General features: G+C 30.8%; 2 protein-coding genes and 1 long non-coding RNA gene across 7 annotated transcripts in view; all 3 read left to right on the forward strand.

Annotated features, from left to right (window-relative positions):
* Window positions 1-19: 19 nt before the first annotated feature.
* On the forward strand, window positions 20-6,657 carry LOC105193256. Of its 4 annotated transcripts, none has more exons than XM_011157631.3 (6): window positions 21-358; window positions 574-821; window positions 2,818-4,413; window positions 4,534-4,663; window positions 4,785-4,943; window positions 6,188-6,657. In XM_011157631.3, coding segments are annotated over exons 3-6 (1,863 nt in total). In that variant the 5' UTR covers window positions 21-358; window positions 574-821; window positions 2,818-2,840; the 3' UTR covers window positions 6,189-6,657. The 4 variants fall into 4 exon arrangements, with proteins under 4 accessions (XP_011155935.1, XP_011155933.1, XP_011155932.1 ...); XM_011157630.3 differs by having other exon boundaries at window positions 22-358; window positions 6,233-6,657; XM_011157633.3 differs by lacking the exon at window positions 6,188-6,657 and having other exon boundaries at window positions 20-358; window positions 2,906-4,413; window positions 4,785-6,144.
* A 2,020-nt stretch (window positions 6,658-8,677) lies between these two features.
* On the forward strand, window positions 8,678-12,236 carry LOC113003162. 2 transcript variants are annotated; one of them, XR_005575213.1, is made up of 6 exons: window positions 8,678-8,733; window positions 8,920-8,980; window positions 9,197-9,623; window positions 9,896-9,947; window positions 11,369-11,674; window positions 11,849-12,236. It is a non-coding gene; the product is annotated as an uncharacterized LOC113003162 (long non-coding RNA). The 2 variants fall into 2 exon arrangements; XR_005575211.1 differs by lacking the exon at window positions 8,678-8,733 and having other exon boundaries at window positions 8,788-8,980.
* Window positions 12,237-15,770: 3,534 nt separating this feature from the next.
* Window positions 15,771-18,473, forward strand: part of LOC105193257 (two pore potassium channel protein sup-9) — an 89,324-nt gene continuing 86,621 nt past the window's right edge. The window contains exon 1 of the mRNA XM_011157634.3: window positions 15,771-16,457. The gene's annotated coding sequence lies outside the window, so the exon portion shown is untranslated. The remainder of the gene's footprint in view (window positions 16,458-18,473) is intronic.

An 18,473-nucleotide genomic window follows, 5' to 3' on the forward strand; every position in this document is an offset into this window, starting at 1 on the left:
CAAATTATAGATCGTTTGAGATGAGTTTAAAGTCATTGCGTTGGGCGGGAAGACAATAAAAGTGCGTTCAGTTTCATGATACGCATAATGCATCACATATCCTTGTTTAACACTAGTTAAACAACAAAGATAAATGATGCATTGCACGCATTATACGTGAAACGGAACGCACCCTAGGTTTTGTGAACCCCGATTCAAATGGATAACTTCAGATTGCAAGAAACGGCGATTAACTTCAAGACGATCGCTCAGCCATTTTAGAATTTCACATTCTATTACGACGTTTTTTTGCGTACATCGAGAGAGAAAGAGAGAGAGGTCCGTAGTGCCGATACATGCCTTGAAACCTATCGAAAACGTACGTACAAAAAATATATATACATATTTCCTATTGAGACACATTCAAGTTGACCTGAATAGCGAATGTTTAGAAAAAAAAGCGACGCTGCCGGGCTACGGGCTACGGGGCGACTTTGTTTACATTCGTGGTAGTGGCCTGTAGGATATCTTTTCATGCGATTATCGCTCTCTCTCTTTCTCTCAAGGACTTCTCAGGTTACCCTTTTTGTTTAGCGGCTAAGAGAGTGGGATCTTGTGTCTCGTCGACAGCTTCAGTCACTTCAGTTGCACACGGACGAAAGCAGACTTGTGTGACTTATCACTGTGACGCCTGGATGAATTTTTGTCACCGGTAAATCACTCTGCGAATAAAACCGCAAGGATAAAGTTTATGACATACTGTGACTCTGAAGCTTGACTTCTTCTCATTGGCGAATTTCCGACGAAGGCTTTTAATTGGCAATTTTGCAGTTTCTTGAAAGGTATGGGGGATGTGCACAGAGACGTATTTTCATCTCGCATTCGATCGGTGCTTAACTGTTTGCAAGCAGTGTACCTGTTGCTTTTTATACGTACTGATACATTAGAGAGACATTAATAAACAATGATCCTGACTTTTATTTATACCGTCGTTGAATTAAATAAATATGTGATGTTTGACTTAAATATATATATATATATATAAATATTTATTATATACAAATATTTACAGCTTTAATACCCTGGAATGCTACATATCTTTTTTATATAATTGTACTTAACAATTTTTTTATGTCTATTTTATAAGTTGCAATGTGTTAGAATAACTAAATTGACACATTTTAATTGTTAAGATCAAATCACGGGTATTTTATGTTAGATTGATTTTTTTTATTAGTTTCTTGAAATTTCTAAGGTAATTAAATTGTATTGCATTTAATTTTTAAAAAGATACATTATACATTACATCTTATCCTTTAAACAAAAATATAGACATTTGTTCTAGAAATTTGAAAATATGTTTGTGAAGTTTTAGAGAATTTTTATACCACTTTAAATAAATGAAAAAGTGATTAAATGTGAGATATCCATGAATAATACGATACTCTTTTTACATTGCATTGTAAGAGTTAATGTAAAAAAATATTGTTATTTTAAATTATCAAAATTATTAACAAGAACTGTATTAAATTTAAATTAACACTTGGGTGAAATTTACCTATAATAGCTTTTGAGAATAAAATAAGTGTTAGACGATTGTTTTTAGTAATTTTTTGAAATATTGATTATGAAAAATTTTATTGCTTTAATGACAATAATTAAATGATAAACAATAAATTTATTCTGTCATGGATATTTCAGTTTTATAGCCAAATCTTTCAACATATTTTTCTGTAAGAAATAATATTTTCCTTTAAGATTTTTTAATAAAAATTGAATAAAACCAAATTTTTAAAAATAAGAAGCTTTAAGTTTATGATTTTTATGTTTCTCTCAAATTTGAATGAAAATGTAGTCAAGTTGAACTGTATTTCTTTGTATTTTACAATAAGAATAAAATAATATGTAGCAATTAAAAATTGAAGAGTAATTGATAAGACTTATAAAGTCATATTAATGATTCAATTAAATATAAAAATTTATGAAATTTAGAATAAATATTTATAATAATAATAATTTTTGCAAACAATTTTTAATAATTATATTTAAAATAATTTCTATTTTAGATTAGGAGTTTGGTCGGAATTTGATGCACATTTCAGGGGATTTCAATGTCTATTATCACTTACTATTGCTTGATACTCAATTACCAAATGCATGACACTATTTCAAGAGCGTGCCCATATCAGAAATATACTGAGAATGTATAATTTTCATCAAACTGTCATGTTAGATAATTTTTATTTTTATAAATAATTAAAACTTAAGTTTTCTATATATTATTAGTATATTATGTATGTTTTATAATATTGTAATATAGATGTTAATAATAATGCATTAGTTTGGTGGACAATATGATTCATTCCAACATATTTCTGATATAAGGACGTTTCTCTGATATAGTATGATCAGCGAGTTTCGGCCGTCGAGTTTTGAGTGGCAGTTGAGAGAAGTAGACGTCGCGTTAGATATCACGGCTCAAAATCTAATTCCGACCACAGCTTTAAATGATCTCCATGATCTCTAAAGCTCTGTTACTTACAAGTAAACGATTGCTATTAAATAAACATGCGATACAATTGACCATTATATGAACTTTGTTACGATTTTAAACAAACTAGGCATTAGAAGATAGAGTTTAACTAAATACATAATAAAATTCTTTGAAATGTTGATCATAAAGCATTAAGTTTTAATTAAACAATCAGAGTTATGAATCTAACAATTGATCATGGAGAAATAACTCAATATGCTATTTATTTTATGTATCTATGTTTTTATTAAAATAGACAAATGTTTATTAGATATTACTATTAATTTTATTTTATTTACTGGAAGGTTTATATACATCGCAGCAGAGTATGCGGACACAGAGATATGATGATAGGAAGAAGATGAAGAATGATGATGTATATTTATCTTCTAGGAAGTCTTTCAAAACCCTTATAATGGAAGATGTAAATATCTCTAAAGAGGAAGCTATTACAAATCAAGCATTCTATAATGTGCAGCTTATTCGGAATTTGCCTAATATTTTAAGAAGTAATAATACAAAAATATCTAAAAATCGTAAATTGTTGAGTAACATTGATACATCTTTCACATCTTATGTGGAAGACGAAAATAATTCTTTGGAATTAAATACGACATCATCCAGTAATGATTTAGATAGTGAAGCCAATTATAATAAAACTTTATCACCGAAGTTACACCATCAAAGGAAACAAGTGCATAATCCGTTGGACATTCAATATGATATTTCTGATTGCAACAATAATAAAAATAAAAATCTACCACAAACAGTTAATCAATTGAACACATTACTTGTGTCACAAAGTCACGAGAAAAACATACTGAAGAAATTAAAATGTAAAAAAAAGCAGAAGAAGCGTTTACGTGATAAAAAATTGAAGAAAACAGCAGCTCGTAAATCCGGCAGTAGTACGCAAATATCATATGAAAAGCCAGACGTTTCGACTATTATTCCAGATATTAATATGAAGAGTACTATATTAGTGCAAAACGCTAATAATTTTTTAGAGAATGATATACTTATTCAGCCCGTTTACGATCCTAATTTTTTAACAATAAATGTAAATGATTTAAATAATATTGCAACAAACCCGATTGAGCCGTCTAATACTTTTTGCTGTAACAACGAGGTTTACAATGTCAAGAAATGTGATGTAAATCTTAATGATGTTATTTCTTGCAAGCAAACAGAGCTTAACACAACACAGTACGAAAGTATCCAAAGAGATCCTACAAATTACGGATTGCCAATAACAGAGAATAATTTGCAACAAAAACCGATAGACAGATACATTGGCTCTAATGTATTTGAACCTAAAATGTATTCTTGTTCCTGTGCAAATTGTATGTCACATGACAAAGATATGGTATTTTATGAAGATCCAGTTTCAACCTTCACAAACAATGAAGACATGGAAACAGGACTTTACACATGTGATTTGTATACAAATATATATGATTTTTATATGGATTATTTTCATATATTTGGTGATACTTTAATAGACTTTGAAGAGACCGATCTTTATTATGAACAGTTTGGCGATAACAATATTACGAAAGAGAATACTAGTTGTAATAATACAGAGCTAGTTAAAAGCAACGTAAATGTGTCATCCGTAGATCAAAATAAATCACAAAATTTACAATCTTACATTGATGAAATACCAGATATTTGTGTAGAATCATATCCTACCAAACTTCCTACATATCTCAATGGAACAGAAGAAATGAAAAATGTAAGAGTTTTCAATGAAACCGATGTCTCCAATTATTTAAATTTGGAAAACTTTTCAATGAAGGAAGGTAAAATAATTTCTCAAGATGAAACGCTACTTCAGAATGCTGTCCCGACTAATATTTTCGACTCTGAATGTCTATATCAGACACCGAAAAATGATAAAGGTAAATAGGATAAAATAATAAAAAGTAGATAACAGATAAAGAATTGAAATAAATCATTACTAGTTTTCATTATATAAATTGCTTAAAATATAGAATAAAATATAAAATATTTTTTTTTAGATTTATGTGTTATCCAGTGTTCTCAATGTGGAAAACTATTTAATAAAAAACCTCAGTTATGGAAACATTTTACTCGCTGTAACTTTTACAAGGAAAATTTTCAATGTCATATTTGCAATAAAAATTACAGGTAAGAATACTGGAAATAAATAAGTAATAATAAGCTTGTTTGCTGTCTCATAGTTAAAAATATGTTAAAAACGAGTAGAGAATATGTTTTATGTACATATGTGGTATTAACACATTTACAGACATAAATCGTCATTAGCTCAACATTTACGGATAGTACATGAAGTATCACACAATGGTAGTGGTACACACCACGAGAAGTTCTATACCTGTAACAAGTGTCCAAAATCATATGTTAGATTTCGCTCTTTTCAAAGACACATGCTTCTTCATCATGATTAGTAAGTCCAATGTGGTTTCTGATGTAATGTTTTTGAGCTGAGATTGCAATTATTAAATTGCAAAAATCGTACATGAACATCACAGAAGTACGCACAAAAGTACAACTTATTGACTGTTCATTCGATATGCATTTAAGACTTAAATTAATAAGTAATTCCAGATTTTATGAATAATTTTCTATTTTTATAAGTCAATTCTTAATTTTTTGTTTTTTTATTGTTATTTTTGTTATTATTTAGAAATGTTCCTCTTTGGTTAGATTTTCCTATTAGTGTTTTCTATTAGAATTTTTTTTAGTTTAGTGTACTACAACGTACCTTATTACTACTGTATTTCTGTGTAATACATCACAGATTCTTCACTTTAAATTGAGATTTATAAGTACGTAAATGATAAACTTTATCATAATTCTATGTTAACTTTATTCCAATAAAATATTTATTTAGTGATTAAAAAAGATATTTAATAAAAAGTAAAAAAAATTTTTATCAGAGAAAGCATAGATAAAAAATTTGTATAATTGACTTCAAATTTTTTTAAAGAATATATGAATGGAAATACAGTGGTAATCAATACTAATCACACAAACTTTTAATTTATATTTATTTTTATATAAAAGAATTTAAAGCATATAAGTTAATATAAGTGGGCAACTAATATTAATGTATTTTACTAATATTTGACTAATATTTTGTTCCTTTTATGTCTTCTTTTTATTTCTTGAAATATATTGCCAAAGATTGGAAATCTTGTAAAACTGGTCTTTTGTTTTAAGGATGAGAAAAAGTCATAATTATAAATTCGAAGTACTTAACATTTTATTTTGGGGTTATGTATGTTTAGTTACTATAATGGCACATTATAACTATTAGTATATATAAAAAGTGTGATTTTTATAATTTTTACATATTCTAACGAAGTATTATAATTTGATATTTGTGAGCATTTATTAGTATATTATTAATTATTATTAGTATATTAATTAGTATTATTAATTATTATTAGTATATTAGTATATTATTGTCAAACATATTTATTTAGCCAATAAATATCTACTACTGTAATAAGTTCACGTCACTTCGAAGAGTTAAAGCAATAATAATTGTGAGAACATGATGTTGATGATTCTATACAACATCCTATGTGACTGAACTTAAAAATAAAATCTGTTATAATAAAAAGAAAGAAAACGTCGCAATATCTTCAACATGTGATGTTTTTCATAAACGAAACTTTATTTCAGGATGATATGAAATACATGAGAAAGATATTTGACTATTTATTTTAGGATGCACATGTGTCATTTTACAAGGTCTGAAAAGTAAACATAGGTATACAGGAATCTTTCATATAATCGTGACGACATTGTCATATCATTTCAAAGTAGCAAATACATTGAATTTACCGCATACATAAAGCACGATTATCTTACAATTGAATGTGTGCCAGGATATCTCAAATAGTCACTTTTAAGAGAAAAGGGTAGAATTGTTTGTTGCAAAAATAATTATTAATTACTAAGCGAAATTGCTAAATTATGTATTTATAATGTCAACATGTATCATTTAAAATGTTACTTGCATTATTCATGAATTTACTAATGAATTTACTTATGAAGATTCTGACAAAAAATATTACTAAAGTTTAAATGTATATCATTTTATTTGTATTAATACATATACAATTATAAAAATAAATGTAAGTAGAAAGAAATACTATTTTTAATTACAGCAAATTTTGATGATGAAAAATATAGCTATATAAATTGTTAAATATTTAATTTCTATAAATTACATTTATTAACGATTCTTGTAGTATCATTAGTAAAATTGATAATCAATTTAACTTGTGATGTTATTTCTAACTTCAATTAATGATTGTATCAAGGTTGATAATCTGTATTAAGACATAAAATTTATAAAACGCGCGTAAAAATACATTTAAAAATTGATATAGAAATATTATTCAGCATAAAGATCCATTGTGATAAAAAAATGATATTTCCTTATTCTTATATTGTTCATATCTGCCATCAGTTTAAATGTCATTTATTATTAAAAATAAATATTAAAAAATATCAGTTACCTTCACAGGTAAAACATCACTCTTGAATAAATTTATTCGTAATAGATGAACACCACAATTAATATCAAAGCCTTACACCACCAAGTGATACAATTGATTTTGGTCGCTCATGTCGAATGCCGCCATACATATTGCCTAAATATAATAATTTATTCATTATTTTTGTTATTTTATTCATTTGAGATAATTATCACAAATTATTTTGAATTCTGCATATTTGTAAAATATAAGAAAACATGATATATTGTATAGTAAAGGTATATCCAGTACATCTGGTACATCGACGGATCTCCATACAATACTCTCCAGGCAGTGTTGAAACGTTAGCAATCTGTTTCATCCCAGGAAGGAAACCACCAACTGCATCTGACCAACATGCATTGCGCAACTCATCAAACGCTCCAATGTGTTGTTCACATAAAAAATTCATTCAACCTTAAATCAGTTTGTTTATACAATAAGATAAATATATAAACAACATTAATAAACATTTAAAATTTTTGAATTGCATTCATATCTATATATGCTTCTTAAGACTACTATAACCAACTCCAATTAACTTTATAATTGATAGTTAACTCAATTGCGATTCATTAAAGTTGGTTAAAATGACATTTAGATTGTGTTTCAATATGTATTAATATTATAGTATTGAAAATTTATAATATATCTTAAAAAGCATACAATTCAAAATCAACATGAAACAACATAAAAACAATTTTAAGTCGTTTTTAAGACGTCTAATGTGCTAATTTTAGACATGGTGCTGTTTGGGATGTAATGTAAACTATAAATTTTTGTTTTTAATAGTGCACGTTGAAGCATATTTCGTAAAATATATTGAAGCATAGCTATAGTTAATACCCATTTTTACATTCATGTGAAATAAAAGAAGAAAAAGCTTATCACCATGTTTGGTTAAAAGCCTTGTTTGATTTTCCAACAATAATAATTAATTTTTTTCAAATATTTAAGTTTCTCTTGATATTGTCTTACAACCATTTTTCTAAAAAATAAGAAAATAAGATTGCATGTAATGTATAAGGTATGGCAATCGATAAAGAGATAAAAAAAATATATAGTTAAAATAGATAAAATATAATTACATATATTAGAAATAAATAACCAATGTTTATAACTATAACCTCTTATATTTGAGGTTATGTCTGATGTAATCGTACTTAAAAAGGAACAAATTAATCTCACTGATTAAAAGCAAGTGTTTTGACAATAATGACACCATTTCTTATGTGCACGTAGCCCAATGCTTACACAAATATTCAACAATTCCTCTGAAATATTCGTCCGGTCTTTTGACAGCTTTCGACTGTTCCGCGCCCAAAAACAATCGATCTAATTTATATCGATCTAATCGATATCGATCGACGTCGTGTAGAGCGTCGATGTCGTGTAAGGGGATTCGGATTCTATCTTATATTTTTTATTTTTATTTTTAAAAGTTATTATAATCTGAGACATGTTTTCATAAAACACAAAATAACAATAATTTGCATCGTAATGTGAAAAATGCATGAACGCAAAGAGTACGGGATACGTAGTGTCGATCTTGACGCGTGAAGTTGACCGCGCGAGAAAGACGAAGCCGTTTCACGCTATGTTGACTGCATTCACGTCCTTTCCAGAACGCGGCAGACGCAGGACGGACCGGCTCCGGAACGAGTGGCAGCGCAAAGCTTTCAACAGGTGAGCGAAACTCAACTCGCATTGATATTTACTGTCAATTCGATCATTGCGTAATGTAGATTCGATGGCTGTATGTAGCACGGGCGCGGCGCGCGGCGCGGCGTCGATCCTGACGCGTAAAGTTGACCGCGCGCGCGGAAACGAAGCCGGCTCGCCATCTTGTCTCGTATTCACGTCTGATTGCAGAACGCGGCGGGCGCGGGACGAATCGGAACCTGAGCGAGTGGCGTCGCAGCTTGTTTAATAGGTAAGCGTCAACGTTACGTTTTCATATTATATCTAATAGTCGCGTAATAGATCCGGAATTTGTACGCTAGTAATACGTTTGAATGCATATTTCACAATACTCGTTCGAACGAAGGTTATAACTTAATAGCGTCGTCGCACACCGTGACGCTCGTGGCGCATCAATTACGCGGGAGATGAAACCGCTTCGCTATTGTAATTGCATTTATATTTACAGAATGCGCTGGACACTTTTACAAGACACGGGACGAAATGATTCCGGAATGAATGGTATCGCGATTTTAATTGGTAAACGACACTTATGTTAATATTATGCTTTATATGATATCTAATATATTGAAAAAAAAGAAGTGGCATTCGTACGCTGATAATTTGCTCGAACGCGTATTTCGTAATACTTATTGGAACGAAGATCGAAATGTATACTGCCGTCGCGACGCTCGTCAAGTTAACTTCAGAAAACGAAGAGATTGTATTAATTGTATTCACGTTTATATTACGTGGCGGATGCGAGACAGATCTGCTTCGAAACGAATAGCATCGCAACTGACAACTTGTGAGAAGAAGGAAGAAAAGAGATTAAATTAACAATTTCAAAGCCGGAGAAGAAAGCTTAGGAGAGCCATCGGTGGAGCAACATAGTGGTAGACATTATTATTTATTTGCATTAGCCTTTCCTTTGTATTTATTTTATTTCGACGATTTAAAAATAATAATTAAAATAACAATTAAAGAATTTTAATTTGAAAGTTGATAAAAATTTTATTTTTATTAGGTCTTTAAAATTAAATAATTATTTTAATAAGTATTTCATTGAAAAGCAATTGAAAAATTTTGTGCGTATAAAATTATGATGAATCATTGATTCTTTTAAATGATACATTATTAATTTGAATCTTGTGTTTCTATGTTACAGATTCATTGTAGCTACGTTGCTGACAACTCCATTGTTGCGCATCGGACAGTAGGTAATAGAAAAAGTATATATAAATAATAAAATAAGGAATCTATGAAAATCTATTAAATCATACACATATAAATGTATATATCGCATAATAATCGTATAAAAATAAATTATAATTACACTTAAAATAAGTAAAAACTTCATAGATTTGCTACTGTAAAATGGATAAGTTTTTAAAACATTATAGAAAATATTTAACCTTGGACTTGTTTCTCATCAATTGCTATTTTTTGTGTTATTGTGCTTGAGATTACACTCGCACAGGTACGTACGCACAGAGAAAATGGATTTTAATGATTATATTATTTGCCTGAAATATAATAAAAAAATAATTAAATTGTTAAGTTTGAACAAAGTTAATTAAAGTAAAGATTCTTTATTATTAGAAACAATGAAATTTGAAAAATATTTATATTTTATATCTTAATAAAAATAGTTTCAGACATAAAGAAATATTATTAAAATAGTTAGGTCGTTGTTAAATTAAAATTATCAAAGTACAAATCACAAATAATTTAAGAAATAAAATTGTATTACAATTAAAATATTGTTATTTTAAAAATATAAAATTATTTATAAAAATTAAAAAAAAGATTAGTTCAAGATATTTATATATTATATAACTGAAATAAAAATGTTATTAGAGATAAAATCATTAAACGATTTAGGTATATATTTTCTTTAATTTCTTTTCCAAATATTTGTTTAAGATTGAATATTTTATAAATTGTTGCAAAAAATAATATACAAATTAGTGAACATTTTTAAAATATAGTAAATAATTAAAAACATTGTCCTTCCTTATAAAAAAACAAGAAATATTATAATAATGTACATTGCAACTAATTTATTTTAAATAGAATAAGTTATTATATATTATTAAATAATTAATTGTTATTGTATTTTAAATTACCAATTTTAACATAGAGTTTTGTAGCTTATTTATTTAATAGATTAATAAATTGGTTTTATAAAGAATAAAACAATAATGTGTGATGAGAGATCTTATAAATTGTATTCTGCATTTTGTTAAAGTTATTTTTGTCTACAAAAAAATTTTTTTGACAATAACGACATTAGATTTTAATTAATTTTAATTAATATCTATTTTTAACGTAATAGATATTACAAACATTATAAATAATAATTTTTATAACATTATTTAAACAAAATTTAAAAAATACATATCTTAATATGTGTCATAAAAATATAGATGTATTGCGCGATAAAGTAAAAATATCAAAATTGCAATAAAAGTTATTTACTTTTTTTAAATCTCACATCACTCTTTGTCAATTTCTCATGATATGTTTTTAAAATCAGATTCGAGTGACAAATCATGATGTAAGTTAAAATATTTGTAACATATACAGTGTGTATAACGTACCTAGTCTAATCAAAGTATATCGGCATCTTATGCTACAGATATTCTCCGAAATGGAAATCGACGAGAGGAAGACAAATCATCCATTGTCGCCGAATTATAAAAGAAACGAACCGCAGTCTGTTCGTCGCGTCGCACGTTTTAATATTTTGCGAGTGCCGTTTAAGTTATTGAAGTTAGACTCTTGTAAATGATAGTCCGCGGGCGATTTTAGTATAGTGTCGCGAGTGTTTTTCGCGAGTGTGCAACAGAAGAAAGAGAAGAAGGAAGAGGTTTGCCTATTCAAGTATTCTGAGAGGAGGAGATGGCCTGGGAGAGGCATCGGGCCTCAGCGGAGCAACCTTGGGGTAAATATAATTTTTTATTTATATAAAATTTATAGTCTTTTTCTTTCTTATTTAATTTTATCCCAATAAATTAAAAAAAAAACTTAAAGAAAGAATTCATGTAAAATTTAATTTTGAAATATTGATTATTTTGAGCACAGTTTTAATTATCTCTTATATATTTGTGTGTTACAGTATCATCGCAGCTTCGTGGCTGATTAACTCCGCTCGTTGCGCATCAGGTCGGTGAGTCAAAATCATCAATTTTTTAATTTCTGCTTTCAATGTTGTGCAATGTTTTGTGAAAGATCAAAGAGAGGAACACTGAAAAAGAAGTTTGATAATAGCTTCAATGATGGGTGAAATAAAACTAAATAATTAAATATTTGATTAATATAATCAAAAATTTTACTTTTCTAAACATTTTGTAAATTACTAAATTTGATAATACTTGCTAAATATTCAAAGGAGTAAAAATATTTTTGGTCATATTAATTACACAAATGTTTAATTGGTATTATCATTTTACTCAACATATCTTTCATAACTATTGTCAAACTCTTTTTCAGTAGACCCAGACAAGTTTGAAGGCAAATCCAAGTACCCAATTAAACACGATCGGTTCGGATGTGCGTGTAAAGTATACCGCAGAAAACGTTTGGTAATAACTACCAAATGTATAGTGAAATAGAAATCAGACATCACATAATTGCTATAAAAATTATTTATTCTTGTTGAATCTCTTGTGAGCATCACGTTTTTTGAACTCTTCATATGATTTGAGATCTGGTTCGAGTGATGATGAATCCAACCAAGGTTAAATTAAAGAATTTATAAAATATTAATTTATATGTTCTACAGTGTTGGAACAAATTTTATTAACTTTGTGATTAATAATTACACTTAAAAATTACAAAAATAATTAATATATATAATTATAAATATAATTATGTGAACATAAATTTTAAATATGGTTACAAATTAATGTGTAATTAACGATCGATTATTATTTTTTAAATTAATAATTGATTTATTTTTCTGTAACTAATTAAATCATTCATGATTATTATTATTATTAAGTTTTAACCGATCACTTTTAGACATTGCATTTCTTACTGTCGGACCTGTATCTATCGAGTCGATATAGATGAAACGTTATTTCGCGAATTACGTAACAAGCAATGTCTTTTGTACGTGCCACGAAAAAGTTGCTTTAGATCTAAAGCTCATAGGTAATGTCGGAAATTTGCTGCAGACGTATTAAAAAATGCTGTTCGAAACTTTGTTGCAACAAGAAATCGAGTGGGAAGCATGTAGAGAAGAGACGATGATGAATTTTTCGGTGGTACATTGCGGAGGAGGATAGAGTACAAACTGTTCAATAATGAATTAAAAATATGATTTTATTAAAATTTGTCATAGAAATCATTGAAAGTCGAAGAAACGGTAATATAAAAACGATTATCGTAGAACTATTTTTGTCTGTTTGATAGAAATGTCATTAAATATTTTATTAGTGTTTGTACGTACAACTTTCTCATTAAATAAAATTATTATTACGATACAGGAAAGTAAGATTTTGAAAAAAATATTCACGAATATAGTTAAGAGTGATTTCTTCGTGACACATCGAATAAGAGAATTAATTAAAAAAAAAATTGTTATATTAAGTTAATCAATTTAATATAAATAGTGATATTACTAATTCCTATTCGACATGCTGTGTCACGACCGGAATTAATTCGGCGCACATTCTGGTTGAATTCGAAGAAGTATATAAAATCACACGAATAAATATTAGGACTAAGACCTAGCTGCGACCGAAAGAAGGCTTTCTTACTATTATCATTGTGTTGTTACACTATCGGTCTAAAACATATTTGTAATTCAAAAATAAGATTTCAGAGCTTAATAGTAAAAATCATGTATTGTTTTTTTTTTTTTTATTATGTATCGTTGTATCAATATGTCATAATCATATATCTAATTATGAATACTCTTTTTATTTAAACTTCCGGTGTATTATTATATTCTTACAGGCTAGAAATATAAATAGCTGATCTGATCACATTTCCAGCTATTATATAGTTCAAGTACTCGGGGGAACAGACTCCCGAGTACTAATGACATGAAATTCTAAGGAAATAAGTAATCGACTTTAAAAATTATATTTAAAGTATTAATTATATCATTAAATATGATTTTTTGTAATTTTTTGTAATTTTTTTTTCTTTAGAATACACTCAACTCTGTATATGATAAATATATTAAAAAATTTTAATTTTTTAAAATGCAATCTTATTCGATTCGTCATTACTCGAATTATTTATAATAGTTGACATACAGCCAGAATAAATTTGGCCAGGATTAACGAAAGATAAGACCAATTTGGCCGGAAGAAAAAAGTAATCCATTAAAGATAGTTGATATTGATCAAAAATTATGATTTGCATAAATATATATATGTAAGTACACGGCTTCTCCCACATTGACAATGAGACAAATGTTTGGTGAAATCAACTAAAGTTTGGTTAAATAATGATCAAATAAATTTGACGAATTAAATTAATTATGTCAGATGTAAATTATATTATGTAGAAAAAAAATTTTGATTGGCTCGCGATTCCGATCACGATGTCGTTCCGCGAAAATATCGTCCATTCGTTGCCATTTATACGTTGGTTCTCAACCGTAAATTGTAACGTGGCCCCGTCACGTAGCTTGTCGAATTTACTGACGATCGTTTCCCGATGGGTAAAGGGCGGGCCTCCCCTTTTTAACGACGTACGATATCAGTATCGGTGGTCTGTTAATACGTCGCCTTTGATATGTAACGCAGTATCGACCGTGCGAAACTCATCTCGCCGAGATACCGTGTTATCTCACCGGTGTAATCTTCGCGGCCCCAATCGGCATTGCATCTGGAAGCGCAGCAAACTTTTCTCGACAAACTTTAATTAAATGAAATTTTAAGCTGAGTGCTGATACATTTCATAGTCCTTACTGATGTTTACACGACAATGATAAATTTAAATTTCAGTGCAATGAAATCTGGTCGTCTATACCTTCGTCTTTATGTCAATTTAAAGTAACATGATGTATTGAATTATTTCAGAAAGATACATTTACGATGTCTGTGTCATTTCTCCGCAAAGAGAAATAGAAACGTGAAAGTTAAATTCTTAAATTTTATTAGAGACAGTCTAATCGAGATTGATATAAATAAATAAGTTGCTTTTAGAGAAGTGTTGATAAGTCTTTCTTTTCTTATGTAAAGAATGGAAGTGTATAATTAGATAATTATATAATTTAGAGATTTTCATTTAAAATATAAAAAAAATTATGGACTGTGTCAATGCTCGTTTAAACATAAAAAATTGCGGAATATTTTTATAAATATCAAGCCATACAGCATAACATAGCAAAAACATTGTAAAATATTGTTGCAATGTTTCAGCAACATTGCAGCAACATGTATATTAATATTTTATTAACGTTGCTGCAATATTGTATCGACGTATCAATATTTCTTAAGTGAACATTTTATCGTTGCTGCAATATTGTTGAAACATTGTAGTAATGTTTTGCAATGTTTTTGCTATACTGTATGACATCGAATGATGAAAAATTTCAAAATAACGTTAAATTATTGCATAACAAACGTATTTATTACATCATATCAAAAGACGACTTTGTGATGAAAAAAGTCACATTACAAATAAAGCTTACGGGGGAGTACGTTGTCATTCTGAAAAGATTTAGAAACAATGAGAAAAGATAGCCTTGACGTGGGATGTTGATAGCAATGTCCCTATAAAATATCGATATCACCTGTAGTATCGATAAGTAAACGTCGATGTGAAGATACGAAAGTGCGAAAAGGGAAAAGAGGATATACCTATATTTTCTAATATCGCAGTATCTCATTGGGACTGTCCGTAACCCCCGTGTCGGAGTAGGAGCGTAAACGCGCGCGCGTGTCTTTATCCTCGTGGGTCGCGCGTGATGTCACCCCTCGGCGGACCATCGGTTTTCTCTCCGTCTCTCCCTTGTCGAGAAGGGTGGTCCACGGTGGCGCCGTGTCTGGTCAAAACGGGAACGAAAGCTTGCGCCGGAACCGCGCAGATCCTCTCCTCAGTAGTTGCCCAGACGCTGTCACGGGCGTAGCTGGATGCTGGATCGTCTCTCTCTCTCGCGCGCGCGCGTGCCGCAGGGAGGCGCTTCCTTTTCTTCTTCCTCTTCCTCCTAATCACGTCTCGCGTCGCCCTCGCCATCGGCGACGTCGCCGTTGCCGTCGCCGTCATCATCGTCATCCCCGTCGTCGTTCCCGATCGCGGCGTCTCGCGCTCATTGACACGGCCCCCGATCGTCGCCCCCGAGAACAAGGAGAAGGTGCTGTCGAAAAGGGAGGCCGACGACAACGACGACGACGACGAAGGATTTCTCCTGCCGGCGTGACCGAGGAGGAGGGGGGGAGAGAGAGAGAGAGACAGGCAGACAGATAGAGATAGATCGAGATAGAAAGAGGGAGAGAGAAACGGACAGGTGGACCAAGATAGAAAGGGGAGAAAGGTAGACGGAAGGAACGAGGAATATAGAACGAGATAGAGAGCGACCAACCGGCGGAGAGAGGTGTTGCTCAAGTAGTGCTCTGTGTATGGTGCAGTGCGGTGCTGTGCTCGAGAGAGAGAGAGATAGAGAGAGAGAGAGAGAGAGAGAGAGAGCAAGAAAAAGAGAGAGAGAGAAAGAGAGAAAGAGAATGGCGTGGACGGATTTCGCGTGTATCTCGCCGTGACGTAGGAAGGTAAGAAAATGCTGCTTTATGCATTTCTCTCTTTTGCTTCTTTTCTTCCCCGTTTTTATTTTAACCTCTTTCGCCACGCGCTGCTCCGGAATGGTCGCCGGAGAGACTCCTTCTGGCCTGCAGCCTCTCGTCCAGCGTCTAGCTGGCGCGATCGACGCAATTTTCTCGAATCTGATTCGCGTTTCCAATCCGCTCCGATTCGCGACGCTCGAAAGGACGATCGTCCATCGGCTCGACCGGCACGACGCGACACGTCGCGGCGTCGCGACGCCGCGTAGCGCCGCGCCGTGCGGTACGTCCTGTCGCGTGCGCGTCTGACGCGACGCGTGCTGTTACCACTGATGGTTGTAAGTTCTGATTTTAACAAACTGCCTGACGATCGCGTCAGGAAATATACGTGCCCATTCTTTTGAGAATGAATTTCTATAGAGGGTTTCGTAATGCATCGCCTTGTGACGTTGAAATAATATTGTATTTTTTATACTTTTTAAGATCTTTACTCAGAAGCATTGTTGAGGATTAATGTGGGAGGCTCAGCGAAACGAGAAATTTTATACGTCTAAAATGTCACGTTGGCACATTCGTACGTGAAAAAATACCAATTATTGCGAACAATGCTGAAGTTTACATTTAATTGTTTATTGTAAAAATGAACGTGATTTAATGATTGTCGAGGAAATTGATTGTCAAATTAAATTATTGCGATGCTCCTTCTTTTTAATGTAAGATCATAAAACAGCACAAAAATAGTGCATAATATCCGTTGCAAAAAGTAGGAATAAATTGTTTAGATTTTTTATTATTTTTCTGTAAGAATGCATGTCGCACCTTTCGACTTCTAAAATGTTTTAATAAAAAAAAAACGGCCGTAGTTTTTTTCTTGATGCATGACGAAAATAAAGGAAGAATGGTCATTTCTACGGAACTGTAAATGCCCGACTATACGTCTTCCTGCATCCCGCGGCCTAAGAAAATGTTTAATTTCGCGGATAAAATTTACGACTGACGCCCGCATAGTCAGCGAATTTCACCTTTACTGTGAGCCTCTGCCGCGCGGAGCAACGATAAAAAAAGACAGAGTGCTTCGTTACCGATTATTTATGAGGAAAGAACTTATTTATCTTGACGAGAGGGTTGTTGGTGGGGCTGAGAGAAAAGGGCCGAGACTCTCAATAAACGAGAATACCTCGGTGTAAACGTGGCGTGTAGGCGAAGATCACACGTGACGCCGATCGATATCCTCTCGAGTATAATCTCTTTTGCGAATCTGACGTTCTTGTCTCTATTACGTGGTAAACACATTGTCTGATAGTATGGCACGAAGGAAATTGAGTTCAGAAATATTTATTCGCGGTATTTTTTTGTTCGCCTAAGCATGTGTGTTTGTGGCAAGACGATTTGGAAATGTCGGTATATTGAAAAGTTAAAGAGCTGAAACAGGCGCGATTTTTGCAAAAGGAAATTCCTTTATTTATATTTGGTTCATTATACAAGGTTTCGCCCTTTAATCAATTCATGCAAATATGATATGCAAAGTTGAAGGTTTCAAGGAAAACATCACGTAATATACGTAGTTGTTTTATTGGCGAGGCATTGCAAAGAATGAGACTTCAAGGTTTTTCGTTAAAATTTTCAAATAAAATATATTTTTTTTGTATAATGCTTTTTTTGTATAATATTGTAACTAAAGAAAGACAAACAATGACGAATCTGAGTTAAATGTTTTATAAATTGCTGTAATATTGTAATTTAACTTATCATTTTCATCTTTAATTATCATTTAAAATATTTTTATGAATATAAAAATTCATATAACCTTTAAATAAATTGTCAGCCAAATAATTAAAAATAAATAGAATATTTGCAAAATGTAGATATTTACTAAAGAAATGTTATAAATTCAAAATTTTGCATTTTTTTGCAGCCAAGTTTATTAACGAGCATGTTATAATAATCTTCCTTTCTTGTATATTTTCTTTGCACACATATGCACACGCACACACACATAGCAACTGG

This window comes from Solenopsis invicta, chromosome 1 (assembly GCF_016802725.1).
Source record: "Solenopsis invicta isolate M01_SB chromosome 1, UNIL_Sinv_3.0, whole genome shotgun sequence".
Lineage (NCBI taxonomy): Eukaryota > Metazoa > Arthropoda > Insecta > Hymenoptera > Formicidae > Solenopsis > Solenopsis invicta.

What these genes read in the sequence shown, in the direction of transcription:
- LOC105193256 (XM_011157631.3), top strand. Translation starts at nt 2,841, where the DNA reads ATGCGGACACAGAGATATGATGATAGGAAGAAGATGAAGAATGATGAT. An exon ending in GACACCGAAAAATGATAAAG is followed by an intron (nt 4,414 to 4,533) that starts GTAAATAGGATA and finishes ATTTTTTTTTAG; the next exon opens with ATTTATGTGTTATCCAGTGT. An exon ending in ATTTGCAATAAAAATTACAG is followed by an intron (nt 4,664 to 4,784) that starts GTAAGAATACTG and finishes ACACATTTACAG; the next exon opens with ACATAAATCGTCATTAGCTC.